Source organism: Arachis hypogaea, chromosome 6 (assembly GCF_003086295.3).
Source record: "Arachis hypogaea cultivar Tifrunner chromosome 6, arahy.Tifrunner.gnm2.J5K5, whole genome shotgun sequence".
Lineage (NCBI taxonomy): Eukaryota > Viridiplantae > Streptophyta > Magnoliopsida > Fabales > Fabaceae > Arachis > Arachis hypogaea.
Genome location: NC_092041.1, coordinates 1528696 through 1547897, shown reverse-complemented (window position 1 = coordinate 1547897; position 19202 = coordinate 1528696). Strand labels below are relative to the sequence as shown.

Genomic DNA, 19202 nt, shown 5'->3' with positions numbered 1-19202 from the left:
TAGAAGAGAAGAGGAGTGATTTATTCCATACATAGATAGATAGAGACAGTGTGCTACTTAATTATTATATTTGAGTGTGGGCAGGGTCAGGGCTAAAGAGAGTTAGCTCCCCTCGCTTCTTCAAGTTGATAGCTTCTTCTGCGGTCAAGCGAAAGGAGTTCATGAGCACAGGGAGAGGCATTGCCCGGATCAGTGACAGCTTTCCGGCAAGAGGACTTATCATTGGGTTGTCACTCGTCTTTACCGCTATCCAACCAAACCCTTCATCGCTGCCTTCTGCAGCCTTCTTCGCCACCACAAACTGCTGCGGCACGATCAGTATCTGCCCCTCCCTCACCTCTCCCTCGTACACCTTTCTTCCATTTTCTCCCACCACCTCGATCCATCCCCTACCCTCTGTTCCGTAAATCACAGCGTGACAGTTCAAATTGTAGTGTGGCGCCATCACAGCATTCTGCATGCACATGCATCTCATCAATAATTCGTTGTTACTGTCAGAAAACTTATCTATTTTCAATAAGGTAAAAACTCAGGTGTGGAGTCGATTCCAGGTGAAGTTAATATCTAAGAACCGTTAAATGATTTAACTGACCGTTAAATGATTTAACTGATTTAACTAAATTTTCATTTAACGACTTTTAAGTATCAACTTTACGTGAATTTGACTGCACCTAACTTTCCATCTTTCAATAATGTATATACCTTGTAGAGAACACCTCGATCAACGCCAAGTTGGACATATTGAAGGACGGGAAGGTTAGGGGTGTTGAGAGCAGTCAAGAATCCAGCGCGTGGGTTGTATTTATCAGCATCTGTGGACTCAGCCAGCTGATGAACAAGTCTCAGAGTACACAGTGTTTCGTCCAGGCCGTTACCATTACCACTCTCTTCCACGGCGGGGCTTAAAGTCTCCAGCTCGTCTTCCACAATGATGATCGAACCTCTTGGATCGTCCACTCCTTGCACTTTTCCTGCTATCCCCATATCAATACCCAGCGACTCCGCCACTGTCTTCAATTCCAATCCACTGAACATGTTGCCTTCCTCTCCCTTCTCTTCTTGCGGTTTCCCACCTAGAAAAAACTTCTGCAATAATTTTATCTATACATAAGTATAATATACACACATTCGACAATAATATAATAATTATAATAATAAGATGAAATGGTAATAATGATTAACGAATTAGCTTATTACTCTGACTTTCAGGTCGAGCTGGTTATCTTCATTGGCAGAGTCTATGACTGAAAATATAACCATATCAGTTTCACCAGTGTTATAAATCCATTGCGCAGAACCAGTTGGAACTACGATAACATCTCCCTCCCTCGTGGCATGGATTTTCTGATGCTGGTCTCCGTGACGTGTTTGCTCTCGGAAAGTTTCAGGGCATCCTGGAACCACCGTTTCCAAAATTCCTGTTCCTGCATGCATGCAATGATGGAAACTAAGATAGATCAGATGATTAATTAATTAGAAAGAACAAATTGTAATGGCTTAACATGCATATACGTGCCTTGAAGTACATATTGAAGTCTTGGAGCGTTGATGTAGTGAGGCAACAAGAGCCCTTTGGGTTTGATTGAGTAGCGAAGGGCTGAAACTCCAACACACTGAAACTGGTCATTCTTGGAGTCCCAGTACTCAGTAAAACCACCCTCAGACTCAACCCGTTTGCTGGGTTCGAGTGCGACTAGTTTGTCAAAGCTGCACTTGGTTGGGTAACGGTGGGCTAAAGACAGAGCCAACAAGCTCTGGAAAAGAACAAGAAAGGCAAGTCTTAGAGAATTGGCCATAATTGGAATTTGGAATTTGGAATGAAGAGGTTTGAAGCATCGGGGACCAGCTTATAGGTGCTGTATTTATGGAGGTATAATTCTACAATATTATTAGGAATTTGGTGACCAAGCTGAGGAGGTGTTAGTTTGAATTTGTGCTGTATGTGTATGGTGTGGCTGCATGACTGCTTTGCCCTTTATTGCCAGGCACGTATGTCTCCATCATCAAATGGCAACATTTCTCTTTTTCATTTGTTTTTTTTATTTAATTTTGATACACATTAAATATAAAATTTTACATACGAAGAAGAGTGTCAGATACAAGTAACTTTTATGATTTGTAGCCATCAAATAGTCATCAATGATTATTTTAATGGAAAAGTATAGGGAACCAATGGTCTAAGCGTACAATGTGTACAATGGAAGTTTAGGAAGTATTAGAGATATGACCATTAGTGTTACATTGTCCTGTTAGGTTACACTTTTGGGATGAGTGTGTTCATAACATAGTATTAGAATTCTAGATCCGAAAGGTCAAGGGTTCGATTCTTGGTGAATTCCAAAATTAACTTAAGTTTTTAGGATGAGTGATTTTATGACATGAGATGTTTATTATCAGTGGTATTCGGATGGTTATTCTAGATAGTGTGGGTGATGTTCATTTTATTCATGGACCAAAGGTTTAGCCCATTGTACACATTGTACACTTAGGCCATTGGCTCCCTAGGGAGCTACCCTATTTTAATAGTGTGATATTGGTGTGAGATTTCATCCAATAGCTCACATTTCTTTACTGATTACATGCTCGCCAGAATTTAATAAAGTTGTTACCCCTAGACTTTTCCTACTACATTAACAAAATAATTATTTACTTTAATCACATAAATATAATTAAATAAATATATAAAATATTTTAGATTATCAATATATCTAAATTAAACCTTAAAAAAATAGTTAAAAAAACAATATATCTATAACATTCATAAATGGTTAATATATATCTCAACTATCTTCAACAATTTTTTAATCATATAAAGATTTAATTTAATAATGTATAAATTAATTCAAACTAATATTAACAACAGAAAAGTATCAAATAAACTAATGATGAAAATAATTATCTAATAATAATTACAATATGAATTTGTATTAAAAAACAAATATTTTAAAGTGAGAAATAAAGTAAAATAAAAACAGTATAGTTTCTTTTTTATATCAAAAAATAAATCAGAGTAAGAGTCAATTTAGATTATTTTTTAAAAAAATATGTATTTAAAATAATATTTTGTATTTGGATACAATTTTTAATAAAATTTTTAAATATTAACACAAAATATTTATATTTTTCAAATAAAATATTATTAACTTTTAGAAAAATATAAATAATTAATTTTTAACAAAAGTAATGACATATATTTAAATATGTTTAACATTTAATAAAAATATTTTATTTGTGAATTTTTTTTCACTTGAACCGAAGCCAAAACAATCACACTAATAGACTTTTACGTTTATATTATCCTAACAAACTAATAATTTTTTTGAATAATATAAATTATTATTAATTAAATAAAATATATTATATATTTAAATTATCTACTTAAATTTTAATATTAAAATAATTATTCATACATATAATAAAATAAATATTCAATACATCTATTATTTATATTGTTTAATATTTCTATTATCTGCCTATATTTTCCTATACACTATATTCCCTATTTCTTTTTTGTTTGCATGCAATTAATTTCTCTGCTTTGAAATTTGTTACATACTTACATTTGATAGTAGATGACTAGATGATGCTTTGTAATTTTCTTGTTGGCCCGACGTTTCCAAATGTTTGTGTTTAGAATATTCTAGTGTTTTAGCGTGAACAAGTTGCTTAAACTATAACAAGTGTTCCTGACAATAATAACAAGTGTCCAAAGAAACAGTTGAGCTATTAATAAAGTGTTTAATTGGAGAAAATTTTAAATCGCAAATTATTACAAAGTAAAGTTTTTAGGTGAATGCTATCCTACCCTCTCTAAAGTAATATGTAAGTTACTCTCTCTGATGTGTCACATTTTAATTAGGTGTTTATTTTAACCTGAGTTACTTTCTCCACTCTTTCGTCGTCGTTGCTCCTCCAAAGTATCGCCATCTCATTGGTGTTTCGTTTTTTTCTTCCCAAATCATTCTTCTAGAAAAGGTACTCCAACTCTCTCTAATTGCGTTTACTCCTCCCCACTCCTTGGTCGTTCTCATTACGCCTCCCAAGCATCACGGTTTCGTTGTGTATCTTATTTTATCTTCCCAAATCATTCTTCCAAAAAAGGTACTCCAACTCTCTCTAATTGCGTTTACTCCTTCCTATTGTACTCCTTCATTGTGGTCGTTATGCCTCCCAAGCATCACCATATCAAATTATTCTTTCAGAAAAGGTATTCCAACTCTCTCTCTAATTGCATTTACTCCTTCCCACTTCTTTGTCGTCGTCGTTGTGTCTCCTAAATATCACTGTTTTATTGGGTGTTTTATTTTCTTTTTCTGTCAGGTCCTCACCGTCTTCCAAGATATTACTCAATTAAAATATAATATATCAAAGAGGGTAATTTACATGTTACTTTAGAGAGGATAGGATAGCATTCACCAAGTTTTTAATATGAATTTTGCTATCTTTTGTTTTACACTTTTACGACACATGTTAAAATTATAATTTACAAAAAAATTATTAAAAATATAAACAATTGAATTGATTGATTTTAGTGTTTTTATTTTTATATTCAATGAAAATAAAAATATGATTAATTAAATATTTTTAAAATATTTTTTAATAAAAACATTTTCAAAAAATAGAATAAAATGAAAAATACTATTTCTATATTTCTATTATGTTCACTTTTAATTTTTCAATTAAACGTTTTCAATCTAAAATAAGGTAATTTTGGTTTTAAAATAAACGCTCGAATCTCTCCTCTTTTCTTTATATATTTTTTATTTTAGACTTTATTTTTGTAATTTTTTTCGTATATATATAGACGAAGTAATAAAAAAAGAGAAGCTTTAATTAGAATTAAATGTATATTTATTTTTTTTATTTTATACAGTACTGACTACCTACTCTTTCAATTAACATGTACTACTCCTTTATTTTGGATAAGAAGATTGCCTTTTGTTTTTAATTTTTTTAACTTTAATATTTGTTTATTCATTGTTTTATTAATAAATTATTTTTTAAAAAATATATTTGCATCAATAAATTTTAGTATTAATTAATTAATTTGTTTGGTGAAAAACTAATTTTATTTGCAATTTTTGTTTCAATTGATGTTTTTTATTATTATATAGTGCCACGAAAAATATAAAATTAACCCTAATTTTTCTAAAATAGCATAAAATAGTAATTTATTTCATATTGATTCTGTATAAAAATTAATTATTAATTTAATAAAAATCAAATAATTAAAATTGTATATTTAATAAAAATATAATTTTTTATTTTAAAAAGATTGGAAATACACTTTAAAAATAACTAACTAAACATATTTTTATTATTTTATATTGATATTTAGAAATGAATCTTCTTGTTATAAACTAATCGTATTTTTTAAAATGTGAAAAATTAAAATTAAAAATTATTTTTTAAAAATAAAAACAAAAAATATTTTTTCCAATCAATCAACTTTTCATCAATGCACTTGTTTTGCGTTTATTGAAAGAAAATTTTAAAATTTTGTGCTATTGATAATTTTATTATGTATTTAAAGCACATGTTAATTAAACATTTTTAATATATCTGTAATGTTTTATTATAATAAAATATTTAACAAATTACGCTAATAATAATTGATTAATAGTGAAAATTTATGTGTAATAAAATTGATGGTTAAAAATAGTTAAATAATTTAAATAATTTGATTAAATTTTTATTAAACGGCTCTTAATTATTAATTTTTGGTAAAATTTGCTGCATCTGAGTTTTCAGTGTGATTAATACTTTAGTGAACGACTTTTTAATGAAATTCAATTTGTTTGTCGTTGTAAATTGTCCATAAAAATAATTGGTTGTGAGCCTTTTTCCCCTTTTCTTAATAATCCTTGTTAATTAAACATCTATTTAATATAATTAAATAGATATTTTATGCCGTAGAAAGCTAAATTAAAATAAAAATCTTCAAAATAATGATTTAATATATTTCAAGTGATTTTTTAGAGTTTGAGTGGAAAAAAAAATCACAATCAGTAGTGTAATATGATACCAATAATTTAATACAAGTTTATTTGAATTATTGCCTTACTAAATAAAAAATTATATATACCGCTAAATATATACAAAATATGGAGGGTAGAATGAGATGGTGAGAAATAACATGCATGATAACTAATAATTTGTTGAATTAATTAATGTTATGATTTATGATTTAAGTGGAAACACTATTAGGTACTCCTCTACATGTAACTCCAGGTTGGGAGGTAGGTGCAAGCAACTCATAAGGCAAGACACCAGCCCCGCAGCGATTCCTAAGTGTTGGATCACAGTTCCTTCTATCAATCTCCTTTTCTATGCCTCTGATCTCTGCCGAGAACGCGTAGAATGCCTCCACGATCTCCGCATCGCCCGACCATATGGAGGGCTGCTGCCGCTCTCCCAGGTACTCCTCGTCAGGGGAGTGAGTGGAGAGTGTGTCCACCACAGCCATATACTTTGTGGCCTGCAGCAGGCTCGGTAGAGAGTTTAGGAAGTACTTTTGCGGGTTCGCTATGAAATTCTTATATTCAGCCTCGCCCTCTTCCGGGATTAGTTTTCGCATCAACGGTGGACGATTTGGCACATAACCACCGTAAGGGTATTGCCCGAAGTTAAGAGCTGCATGCTGTGCGGATGCTGTCCAGATGAGGGTGGTGAGGATGGAGACGAGATCCTCGTTGTTGTTCAGTGGGGGCCACCAGCTTTCATGGCTGAGATCAGCATGGCCCACGTTGATTGACTCTGAGTACCAAGCTTGTAGCTCTTTGTCATTGCAAACAAGCTGGCCATCGTGGCCATGGTAGTAATGGTTCACGTAAGTACGGACCCAGTTTTCTATAGCAGACCAGATGAGAAGCCCGTCCGTTGCGTAAGGGTAGTCTTGTATTAATAGCTTTAAGCCATTTGGTTGGGTTGGGTCTGGTATTGCTATTCCTCTGCGGATGAGATCGGCGGGGAGGCCCTCCGTGTCAAAGCGCCACAAGTTCTTGTAAGCAGCACAACTGATCTCCATGCAGTAGCGTCCAGGAGTGAAGCAAGACTCGATGACTCCATCGGCATGGATAAGGGCCTGCCTAGCTATGCCATTGATCTCTAATGTGTATCTCATGTGTGGATCCAATAACTTGAAAATAGGATGCATTTCACTCAATTGCCTATGAGCAGCCAATATAAAAGGCTCCATGCACGCATGTGTGCGTAACCTATAAATACATACATAACATTATTAGCAATTTTTTTTTTCAAAATTGCTGCTAGGTGCATAAAAAAAATTAGTCCCTGAATCGGTTATTATTTATTTATAATGAATATGTGTATAATTTAATTATTTTTAATTTATATTTTATATTTAATACATATTTTACATTAGTTGATGGTTGATTTTAATATATTAAAAAATATCAGAGTAAAAAAATATTAAGACCATCAGAATTTATTATTTTTAGCTATTACTTAATTATTAATTTAATTTATTTAGCTTAATTCTTTTAGTTTATTAATCTAACAACATACTTTATTTTATACTTTTAAATATTGATGATTAAGTATTAGTAAAAAATAATAAATTTTAATTCATATATAAAATAATTTGTCATTCAATTTTACTGATAATGGAATTTAAAGAAGAATTTAGTGGGGCTATATGGCTCTAGCTAGTTAATTACCAATGGTTGACAAGTTGATGCGCGCCAGAATCATTGGCGCAAACATGAGCCTTGGCAAGCTGCCACATCCAATTGCTAGTTGCATCTACAGGTGGGGTAACAACTCGTTTTGATCCAGGCAGGCTAAGTTCTATAGCTATAGGCTTCAGAGTCCCAAGGGGTGTCAGGAAAAATAGGGTACGCGTAGCGTAACATTTTCTACCTTCAAAGCTGTTGATCCCTTCCAGAAAAGGAAAGTAGATATCATGGTAATCTAGCATAAACAATTTATTTTCCTCTATTGCCTGCAAAATTCAAAGAAATAAATGGAAAAATATAGGTGAACAATGAACATATTAAACAATGTAAACAATAGATATATCGAATGTTCATTTTACTAGTGTACAGATGGTTATTTTAATATTAAAATTTAGAAGGTTAATTTGAAAGTGTAGTGTGTTTTTATTTGATTGATAATTGTTTATATTGTTCAATAAAATTATTGTCCCCTAACATTTCCCAATAGATTTAGATCAATCGTGTGTGTGTGTATGGAAGAGCATGTAATCCCAAGGCAGGTACCTGATGCACTGTCATGCCATTAAGTTGGCCTAAAATGTGTTCTTCTTTAAGGGCAGACTCTTGGATATCGTATATTCTTGAGTCAAGCTTGCTTACGGGTGGGAAAACTTGAAGCCTCTCAATGTTAACAGGGTTGACTCCTGCTAATGCTTGGCGGGCAAATTCGTCGTCTCGTAGCCAGGCATACTTGTCCACTGCACGTTAAAGTATATATTGTTAACCATTGATTAATTATGAGAAAAAAATATATAACATGATTAATAAAATTTATTTTTGACATCAATACTAAATACTTAAATTCACATTTTTTCATCATTAAATTATCAGAACGATTGTCCATAGATGGACAATTCTTCTTTGTAATGTAGAATTAAATTAAATATCATAATTCAAATATAGATATATATGAGTATATGAAAGAGATAATAACAATAATAAGAGAAATCTTACGGATCCAAGTCTTTTATAAAGTGAAACTCAATTGCAGTCAACTTTACGTAAAGTTGATATTTGAGAGTGATTAAATAATTTGACTAATTTAATTAAATTTTTATCTAACGATTCTTAATTATTAATTTCACATGAAGTTGACTGCATCTAAGTTTTTCACCCTTTTATAAAACTCTTTTATAAACTAAGTCTAATTAAGTTAAATAATAACACTTGAAATAATATTAGACATAACTGATTTTTATTAGGTTAGATCAACTTGGATGTGTATCATAATAATAATAATAATAATAATAATAATAATAATAATAATAATATATCATTTGTACATGTATATGTTTTGACTACTTTATATATCTAATAACTTATCATAAGGATTATTATTACATTAACTTTGTTTATAGTTAAATATAAATAAAATTATAATAAAATAATGTATATTTATGTATATTTTAAAATTTTATATTAATAATAAGATAAGATTATATCATTGTTAATTTTAATTTATAAAAAGTATGTCAAATAATTTTAGGATAGATAATTTGAAAAATTAAAATGAAGTATTGAGGTAGCCAATTAAGATTCAAATGGAAAGAGAAATTAAAAGATAAAGAAAGGGATATTATGTATACTTACGGGAAATAATCTTGGGGGTGTCAAACTTAAGAAGTCCCTGGCTGGATTCTTGTATCTTGGTGACCAATTCTGGGAGTGGGATTTTGTTTAAGACAGAAGATTGGTCGTCTTTCAAGCGGGACTTAATGAGCAAGCCTTCACTGAAAAGGCAATCAACATCTGAGAAATCGTTGAAATCGTGGTTATTAACAGAAAGGCTAGCCTTAAGGCGAGGGATCAAGTTATGAAGCACTGCTTTGAGCCTCTTGATAAAGAATGTGTTCTGCTTAGACTCCTCGAATTGTTCGTCTCTTGGTACGTACATAGGATGTGGTTTCTCCACACGACTCTCTGCACGCATATCTGCACCATACAATCAATATAATCAATCCAACCAAAAAAGATTCACAACATATATACAAATATGAGTTATGCTAAGTGTACACTAAAATCAATTCTTAAAATTAATTATTAGTGTAAAATACATATTGGAATATAAATACATTTTGAAAATAAATTAAACTACACATATATTTATACATAAATACATTAGTAGCTGATTTTAATAGCTGATCTTAGTGTACAAATATATACATCTTAAATTTTATACAGCTGAAAGTCATCATAATTTTTTTATATTACTTTTTTAAAAACTTAATTTAATTCAAATTAAGTTATCCATATATCATTTAGAAAAAGTCTAGGAGACCAACATTTTTATTAAATTATGGGCAGTATTTAATCAGCAAAAGAAAAATGAATAATTCTTTACCATTAGATGAAATCTCACACCATTAACAATACTATTAATAATTAATTGATAACTATAAATCATAAAATCTACTGACCTTCTAGCACTCTTCATTAATTTATTCAACATCTATGCTAATTTAACACTACTGTATCTGTCATTTTTGGATATTTTCATACATTAAATTTTAGAATTTTACTAATTTATGCCTTAAACACATAGTTTAGACATATTATAAAAAAATTTATAAAAATTAATTTTTTTTACATTTTTAATACATTAAATACATTAAAAAATTATTACTATATTTTTAAAATGTGTTATTAGGACATACAAAAATTAGTTAAATCCTAAATTTTAATTGAACAATTTATATATGTGAAAAAAATTTTAGTAACTAACTTTTTATGATCAATATATAATTAATTTTAATATTTTCTTGTTTTCAAAAAATTTCTTCTTCTCTCTTTCTCTTCCCTTTTTGATTGTTTACTTAAAAAGAATCATGTTTAAAATTTTTGTTAGTTTGTTATCGATTGAAAATTTTGATTCACTCGTTGGACCAATTTCTAATATTCTATGACGCAAAAATCTTAAACAATAAATAATAAATTGAATGATTCTGTTATTACCGGTATCAGTTGGGGAGCGGCCAGTACGACAGCGTCTCGGGTATGGATGTTCTTGGGATCCACCGAGTGTTGGTCTGGAGAGGTCAGCTCCTCTATCTGGATTTCCTAAATCATTGTAGGTGTCAAAATCATATATTCTGTCGGATAATTTTCTAACTCCTGTGCCATCTCCTCTAAGGTTTTTTAGCTCCTTCTCCCTCATTACTCTAAGCCCAGTAGGTGTATCTCTTGGTAAGTATGGCTGTGAAATTAAAATCAATAACAGATTATATATATAATTTTCAAAAAAAAAAAAAGCAAAGGAAAAAAAATGAGAATTTTCCTTTCTTTGATAAAATGCATTAGCAGTACATGATAATTGATTCAACAAATATTGAATATACAAAAATTTAGGGCATTCGAAACATAAAAATAATTAAATATGATTAGGTGAGCTAAACTTTTTTTTTCTAATTTTTAAATAAAATGTTTAAATTCTTTTCTTAAATTTTTTAAAAGTAATATATATTTAAATCTTTTAGTTATTAAAAATTAAGCAGATAAATAAAAAATAAATTATTAAAATTCTCAATTATTTTTTAAAATAATTCACGTTCAAATATTTTCTCTTTGATATTAGAATAAACTATTTTTATCTACAAAAGTTCATAACATAATTTTATACTCACAAAAGATAATTTTAATATGACAAAAATATTAAAATATTGATTTTATCTATAATAGATTTTTTTAATTTTTAAAATTTGATAGATAAAAATAATAATTTATTTATTTATTGGAAGTATAAAACTAACTTTGTTCATGAATTAATATAATTTTTTAGTGTTTAAGCTTTTCAAATAAAAGTAATCATTTATCCTTGGCGTTAGATATGAAAAGCCTCAAAGTCAAACATCCATGAACAGTGATACAATACTCACAAAAGTTACTATAGTGCTTTTGAAGTCAACATCGCCGTGGCTCATTTTTATTATTTTTAACTTTCTTTAGTTTTATACATAATTAATTTCATTTAGTTATTATATCTATATATATAGAAGTCAAACTCGTTATCGAATGTTGATAGTTTTCCTTAACTAATGAATGATTTAATTTATATATACTTAATAGTCAATATCTATTTAATTGATATAATTTAATACTCATTATTCATTGCTGGTTACCAAGGAACGAAATACCATTTCTCAAGGTAGATAGATATAAATAAGTTCGCTTGTTTAGAATGGCAGGTTTGAATATTAAATAAAATTGGCGGCCAACAAGTTCAACTAGTTGGTATATATTGAAGAGTTTGATTTTGACATGAACATTTGAAGCTCGATCAAGAAAAAGGATAATAAAAGTTGAGCTTTTTTGGTCAAATTTATATATTTTAAGGTTTTAAAATATTTTTAATTTGTAATATTTTAGATAATATTGTATATATTAATTTTGGTGAAAACCTCATTTAAAGTCAACTTTACGTAAAATTGATATCTAAAAGTTGTTAAATGAAAATTTAGTCAAACTAATTAAATTATCTAACTACTCTCAAGTATCAACTTCACGTGAAGTCGACTACATCTGAATTTTTATCATTAATTTTTAAAATGATAATGTAACTTTAAAAAATAAATATATTAATTTTATATAGGAATCGTTTTATTTATTCACATAATAGTTGTTAGAGTATGAAAAAAAAAAGTAATTGATTAGCAAAGTAGAGAAAAGTCGTACCTTGTTAGAGAAGAAAACCCTCTTTCCAGGATGATCCTTTGTGGTGGGCCTTACCCATGAATTGCAAGGGAAATGAAGTGGGCCAGTGGCGAACCCCTCGATGGTTATAGTTTCCAAGAAGAACTCTCTCTGGTGTTTGTTGCACACCGTAATCGCACCCGGATCCCCAAAATTGGAGTCAACAATGAATTCAGCCGTGTAAGTAACTCTCTCCGCTTTAACATTCGATTTCTTCGACCAGTCCTTCACCACTGCTTCCTTGCTCTTCTTTGGACCTTTCGTTCCTAAACAACACAGCACAGAAATTAATTAATTGTTCTCCTAATTAAAGTACTCTGAGAGGCAGAGAAAACGAACTATTAATTAATTAATTAATCAAATAATTACTTGGATCAATGTCAGTGCTGATGAGCTCCAGGAAAATACATCTTCCTAACATGCTATCAGCGATGGCGTCAACATGCTTGACAACTGTCTCTTGAAAATCCTCTTTGATTTTGTTTCTCACCGTCACTACAGCTCTAACCTTGAACTGCACTGGTTTCTCTTTTTTTGCGTGCAAGGGGGCGGTGGCGGAGGTGGAGGCGGAAAGCGTGTTAACCAAATCCTCGCTGACAACTGTTGCAGGAAACTTTGCAGCCTTCGTCAACCTCACAGATCTCGTGTTTTCCTTTCTCATTTCTATGAACTGAAACATTGGTTTTGATTTTGAATTTGTTGAGGAGGAGACAACCCATCGTGAGGGCCGCTCTATCAATGAAGAACCCATAAATTCGTTTACAAGTGCCATCTTCTTCTGCGGAGGTAAGTGGAGGTGGAGTTGAGGAAAGCAATTTGTTTTGTTGGATAATATATATAGAGAGAAGCATCACCCATAATGTCATTGTCAGCTCCCATGCCACGCGGTGTCTTTCAGAAAAATAATACTTACGAATGGTTGCTTTATGAATCATCCTGTGCTTTTACCTTTGAATTCCTCTTCTTCTTCTTATTATTATTTTATTTTGATTGCAGATTTCAAAATAATTGGGCTCCCCGGTCAAACCGTGGTTTAAGCTAGTTAACGCCGTCTGTGGGCGGGAAACAAAGGGGAAAACGATTAGTCAATATATATGTGGTGACTTGCTTAGACATGATTAATGAATATATATTTGAATTTAAAAAGTAGTTTAAATTTAGTCATTTAAATCAATCCAATATTTATAATTGTATTCTCATCTTCTCAAATACAAATTCTATTCTTAATTATAGAATATATTCCCTATTTGAAGTGCCATATCACCTTATTTTTTTGGTTTGTAATTTCCCAATTAATAAACTCTTTTCTTTTGGTATTAAAGTCAATCTTACATTGTATTATTTTTATGATTGACTCTATAATATAATATAATAATATGATGATGATATGATTGTTTTTATCTTTATAATAATAATAATAATAATAATAATTGGATTTATTAGTTAAGGCGTGCTCTTCCATGTTAAGATTATTATTTTTAAATATTTATTTTAATAAATATCTAACAATATATTAAAAATAGACACCAAAATCTTAAAAATATTAATTCTATATTTTTATAAAAAAATGTAATATATATTTTTAGAACAAATATTAATTGAATGCATAATAATACAAGGTGTGGTTATTAATAAGCAAACGAAAAAAATTTCATTCAAAAGTCAATCTTATAATATAATAATAAACCATGCTGACTTGAAAGCTAATTGACGTTGAAAGAAGAAAGAGGCAAGAACCAGCAATGCCAAAGGGTGAGCAGATAACGAAAAACCAAACGCTGACCAAGGCAATAGGACCATTTCAACACAAAGCTTTCTTGCACACTAGAGGTTTTAAAACCTGGAAGGATGGTTTAAATAAAATTTGGCATGTTCCTACATGCCTACCCTTAGACTGCTTGGAAACTTTTAACTTTGAAAAAGAATTTTATTCGATTCACATTATAAGAAAAATATTGAATACTGACAAATTTATTGTCGAACATTAGTATTAGATTTATCATCAGATTTATCAATAAATTTGGCAATTGTTGGAAAAAAAAATGCCGTCGAATTTTACTTTTCGATGATAATTTCGCCAATAATAGTTACAGGCAGATAAATCCACTAATGAAATGTTACATTTTAGAGTATTGTTGGGCCTTAAATTCGAACTGCGAATCTCTCTCTCTCTCTCTCTCTCTCTCTCTCTCTCTCTCTCTCTCTCTCTCTCCGTAGCGCCGGCCACCACCAGCATCTCTGCCATCGTTGCTCCTTCTATCCCCAGCAACTCTCTCTCTCTCTCTCTCCCCGTAGCTCCGGTGACCACCAGCATTCTGCCATCGTTGCTCCTTCTATCCCCAGCAACAGTTGTTGAGGTTTTGGCCATCACTGGCAACCACCTTTAGTCACCCATCTTTCTTTTTCTTTCTCCCTTCTCTAGTAACATGATCATTTTTTAATTAATTTTTCTTTTTGTTTTAGTTAAATTTAGTATTAGTTTATGTTTTAGTTGTTAATTAGTATTATAATTTAGGTTTTTGAGTTAATTAACGTTTTAGGTATTATAATTTATGTTGAAGTTTATTTAAAAGATGGAGTGAGAGTTGATTAAAAATTAAAAAAAAATAATAGATCTACTAATAAAATTTATTAGTAACAATATTTGAAGTTTTTTTATGGGTGAATTAGGATTTGAATCTTTTTTTTTTGCTTTAAACATGATTATTTTTTAATTAATTTTTTTATTTTAGTTAAATTTAGGATTAATTTAGATTTTAGTTGTTAATTAGTATTATGATTCAATTTTTTGAGTTGATTAACATTTTACGTATTATGATTTATGTTTTTGAAATTTATTTAAATGATTGAGTGAAAGTTGAGTAAAAATTAAAAAGGGATTAATAGATCTACTAATAAAATTTATTAATAACAATGTTTGAAGTTTTTTGGTGGATGGATTAGAATTTGAATACTTGTTTGTTGCTTTAAACATGATTATTTTTTAACTAATTTTTCTTTTCTTTTAGTTAAATTTATGATTAATTTAGGTTTTAGTTATTAATTAGTATTATGATTTAGGTTTTTGAGTTGATTAATGTTTTAGGTATTATAATTTATGTTTTGGAAGTTTATTTAAATGATTGAGTGAAAGTTGATTAAAGATTAAAAAAAAATTAATAGATCTACTAATAAAATTTATTAGTATCAATACTTAGCTTGAAGTTTCTTGATGGGTGGATTCGGATTTGAATCCTTGTTTGTTGCTTTAAATATGATCATTTTCAAATTAATTTTTTTTGTTTTAGTTAAATTTAAGATTAATTTAGATTTTAGTTGTTAATTAATATTATGATTTAGATTTTTGAGTTAATTAACGTTTTAGGTATTATGATTTGCATTTTTGAAGTTTATTTAAATGATCGAATAAAAGTTGATTAAAGATTAAAAAAAAATAATAGATCTACTAATAAAATTTATTAACAATGCTTGAAGTTTTTTGGTGGATGAATTAGGATTTGAATCTTGTTTGTTATTTTAAACATGATATTTTCTAATTATTTTGTTTATTTTAGTTAAATTTATGATTAATTTAGATTTTAGTTATTAATTAGTATTATGATTTAGGTTTTTGAGTTGATTAGCGTTTTAGGTATTATGATTTATGTTTTTGAAGTTTATTTAAATGATTGAGTAAAAGTTGATTAAAAATTAAAAAGGGATTAATAGATCTACTAATAAAATTTATTAGTAACAATGTTGAAATTTTTTGGTGGATGGATTAGGATTTGAATCCTTGTTTGTTGCTTTAATGATTGAAAAAATTAATAACTTAAAGGCAATTAAAGATAACAAATCAAGAAAATTTACTTTGAGTAAATTGTTTGTTACTTGAAAAGTTGAGTAGGACTAAGAGATATTTAGTTTGGATAAACCCTTTGAGAGGTAGAGATATCCGAATTTTAGGGGAAGTTTTCTTGAAATTTTTATAAGATTTTGAATGAAATTAAAAATTAAGAATGATGGAAATTGTTGTTGCAAATTTGAATTTTATAAGAATATAATTTGATTAATTGTAAGTAAAGAATTATGTTTTCTGAAATTTTAGCGAAATTTAATGGTTGCAAATTTGAATTCAATCCGTATGCTCTTTACAGACATGACGACAGATAGAGATGTCACGAATTAGACTCGTGGTCGTGGTAGAGGGAAGGTATCTACTGGTACTCTTGAGACTTCTCGGTCATCATCTTTTATTTCGACTACCATTGGGACGTCACAGGCAATGGGTGCACAGGATCAGCAATTTATCATGGTTCCTAACCCCAACTACGTGCCTCTTTCTGTGCACCACCCTCACAATTAGGAAGTAGTTCGGCCGCTTCACTAGAGTGGACTCATCCACCACCTCTGTCTGCTCAGCAGCCCATTGTTTCAACGACGATAATGCCTCCAGCGACAGACATCGCAGTACCAGAATCTTCTCATGGATCCCAGCTAGATGGTCCTCCACTAGCTCCCATCGTACATATGACAATTTGGCCTGATAGTTTGACAGCGTAAGTACTATTTTAAGTCTTTTATATACATACTATTTTAGTTAGTTAGTTAGTTTAATTTAGTTACACTCAATTTTTTACTTTTGATGAATTTAAGTTGTTAAGATAAGTTAGATATAGGTTAGTAAATTTAGGTTGTTAACATATTTAGTTTTATATGCATATTACTTGTTTGTGAATTGTTTAGGGTTTATTATTAACGGATAAAGTTTGTGGTACATTCTATTCGTAAATGAAACTTTGCCTAAATTTTAAAAAAATATAAATCTAATTAAAATTTGTAGATTACTTCTCATGTGCATAACTTTCAATTCTGAATGAATTTTGAGTTGTGATCAGTTATAAATGAAAGCTAAAGATGTCTAGTATGTTCCATCCAAATTTCAAGATGATCCCAGTTTTTAAGAGTGAATTATGCAACTTAAAAGGAGTGGTACTCACTGTTCCGTCAAAACGGAATCATGCATAATAGAACCAACTTCTAATGTACATAACTACTTCATCATCAATTATATCACCTTGAAACTAGTTGCAATGGAAACCTAGAGGAGTCTAGTTGAACCATGTCAATTTTGAGAGTCATTAAATTTAAATTGGATTTTATATAGAATTTTGAAGTAAGCTATAATACTGTCCATTTCTAGTTTTTGGAGATGCAGGGCAGTTCTTTTGTAAAAATTATGTAAAATCCAAATTAGATCGAAATGGTTGGGACTAAAACCAAAATAAATCCTAGTGTCTCTAAAATATTTGCATCAAGAAAATGGGCTAGCACGCATTCATTATGTGACGTATAACAACCTTGTAAGGAATCAAGGTGTTGTGCTGCTGGGGCTTTAGTGAACCCATGATTTTTCCTTAGTTTTTGGAGCTGTAGTAGTTGGAAGATTATGATACTTAGCTTGTTAGAAATCTTAGTTCGAGACGCGATCGCATGGATATAAAATTTGTACGATTCCAAGATGGTTTGATATTTTTAAGATGGGAAAGAAATTTGGAGGTTAAGGTTTTGGTAAGAGATAAGCATAAAAATAATTAAGTGTAACAACTAAGGACAAAATGCTCATTCTAATAAAAATCTAGAGTTAAGTTCTGTTTATCTGAGTCATGTTAAGAAGAGTTTGCAACATTTATAGTCATATATGTAATGGCTACAGAATAGAGAGAGAGAGAAATGTCTCTATTCACACGAGCGAAGAACCTTTTCCATTTTTCTTTATTAATAACTGTTAGTGCCAAAAACAGAAAAGCTAACTTATCAAATAAGAAAAACAAACCAATGTAGTCAATTAACATATAGTATTCAAACCAATTTATAATTCAAAAGGTCAACGGGATAGTATTCCAATTCGGCTTCTAATCAAAACCGTAGTTAAAAAAAAAAAGTAATTTGTAGAAAAACATGGCCAAGATGATAGTGGGGAAATGAGTAATCCAAGTGGAACAGAGTCTTTCTTAAGGCAACATGATTTCATTGATTGAGAATCAAAGAAAAAACTTATTTCAACAAATTATGTGCTTATTTGATAGTTATCTTGTGCTTATTATCTCTTGGCAGAAATTTATTATCTCTTGTACAATTATATTTTCATTCTAGAATGATATGCATCACATGAAGAAAAGGTCCGAATCATTATTAACAAATCACGTGCTTATGAATTATTATTGTTCTGTTTATCTGAGTTACGTGCTTATGAATAATAATTTTAAATCACTTCCTAATTATCCCTATGAATTATTAATGACAAATGAGTCTCGGCAATTATTCATTCTAATAATTTAAAGTCTTATACCATAATTTATATGCTTTGTTTAGTCTTTTACAGTGGTGTGCTGTGTTATTGTTTGTTTCAACTTTGTGAAAAAGACTAATATGGTGTTTATTGTCATCATATATTACTTGAATTGTTTTTGTTTGTTTGTATTTTTATTTTGTTTAATTCTACTAAGTATTTTTAATTTTGTATAATTGTTATCACTTTTGATTTTCAGGTTTAAATCTTGATTTGCAAACTTTTAATGATGATAAAGATGTGGAAAGTAATTTCTTTATTATGTTATTAAATTTGTAATGATCTAACACAAACTTGTTTTTTTAAATTCAAGTTATTTGAGCTAATGACATTGTATTTTATGTTTGTATTTTAATTTATCTATGAATTTTAAGTTTTTGTCTTAACTTATATATAAATATGTAAAAATTAAAATGATATTAAATTTTTATAGGGGCGCGTAGGGGTGG

At 29.6% G+C, this 19202-nt stretch overlaps 2 protein-coding genes and 1 long non-coding RNA gene across 3 annotated transcripts; 1 reads left to right on the top strand and 2 right to left on the bottom strand.

Annotated features, from left to right (window-relative positions):
- On the bottom strand, window positions 1-1865 carry LOC112695229 (11S globulin subunit beta). Its single transcript, XM_025747483.3, has 4 exons — window positions 1517-1865; window positions 1198-1424; window positions 703-1086; window positions 1-454 (listed from the first exon to the last, which is right to left on the bottom strand). The coding sequence occupies exons 1-4, from the start codon at window positions 1794-1796 to the stop codon at window positions 65-67; spliced, it is 1281 nt and encodes a 426-aa protein (XP_025603268.1). The 5' UTR covers window positions 1797-1865; the 3' UTR covers window positions 1-64.
- A 4122-nt stretch (window positions 1866-5987) lies between these two features.
- LOC112695228 (linoleate 13S-lipoxygenase 3-1, chloroplastic) lies at window positions 5988-13440 on the bottom strand. Its single transcript, XM_025747482.3, has 7 exons — window positions 12792-13440; window positions 12405-12688; window positions 10689-10929; window positions 9327-9668; window positions 8241-8434; window positions 7680-7963; window positions 5988-7217 (listed from the first exon to the last, which is right to left on the bottom strand). The coding sequence occupies exons 1-7, from the start codon at window positions 13192-13194 to the stop codon at window positions 6188-6190; spliced, it is 2778 nt and encodes a 925-aa protein (XP_025603267.1). The 5' UTR covers window positions 13195-13440; the 3' UTR covers window positions 5988-6187.
- LOC140173395 (uncharacterized) lies at window positions 13071-13743 on the top strand. Its single transcript, XR_011862057.1, has 2 exons — window positions 13071-13208; window positions 13419-13743. It is a non-coding gene; the product is annotated as an uncharacterized lncRNA (long non-coding RNA).
- Window positions 13744-19202: the final 5459 nt, after the last annotated feature.

What these genes read in the sequence shown, in the direction of transcription:
- LOC112695229 (XM_025747483.3), bottom strand. Translation starts at nt 1,796, where the DNA reads ATGGCCAATTCTCTAAGACTTGCCTTTCTTGTTCTTTTCCAGAGCTTG. An exon ending in ACTTCAATATGTACTTCAAG is followed by an intron (nt 1,425 to 1,516) that starts GCACGTATATGC and finishes GCATGCATGCAG; the next exon opens with GAACAGGAATTTTGGAAACG. An exon ending in ATCGAGGTGTTCTCTACAAG is followed by an intron (nt 455 to 702) that starts GTATATACATTA and finishes ATGTGCATGCAG; the next exon opens with AATGCTGTGATGGCGCCACA.
- LOC112695228 (XM_025747482.3), bottom strand. Translation starts at nt 13,194, where the DNA reads ATGGCACTTGTAAACGAATTTATGGGTTCTTCATTGATAGAGCGGCCC. An exon ending in CCGCTCCCCAACTGATACCG is followed by an intron (nt 9,669 to 10,688) that starts GTAATAACAGAA and finishes TGTATGGTGCAG; the next exon opens with ATATGCGTGCAGAGAGTCGT. An exon ending in ATGGCATGACAGTGCATCAG is followed by an intron (nt 7,964 to 8,240) that starts GTACCTGCCTTG and finishes TGAATTTTGCAG; the next exon opens with GCAATAGAGGAAAATAAATT.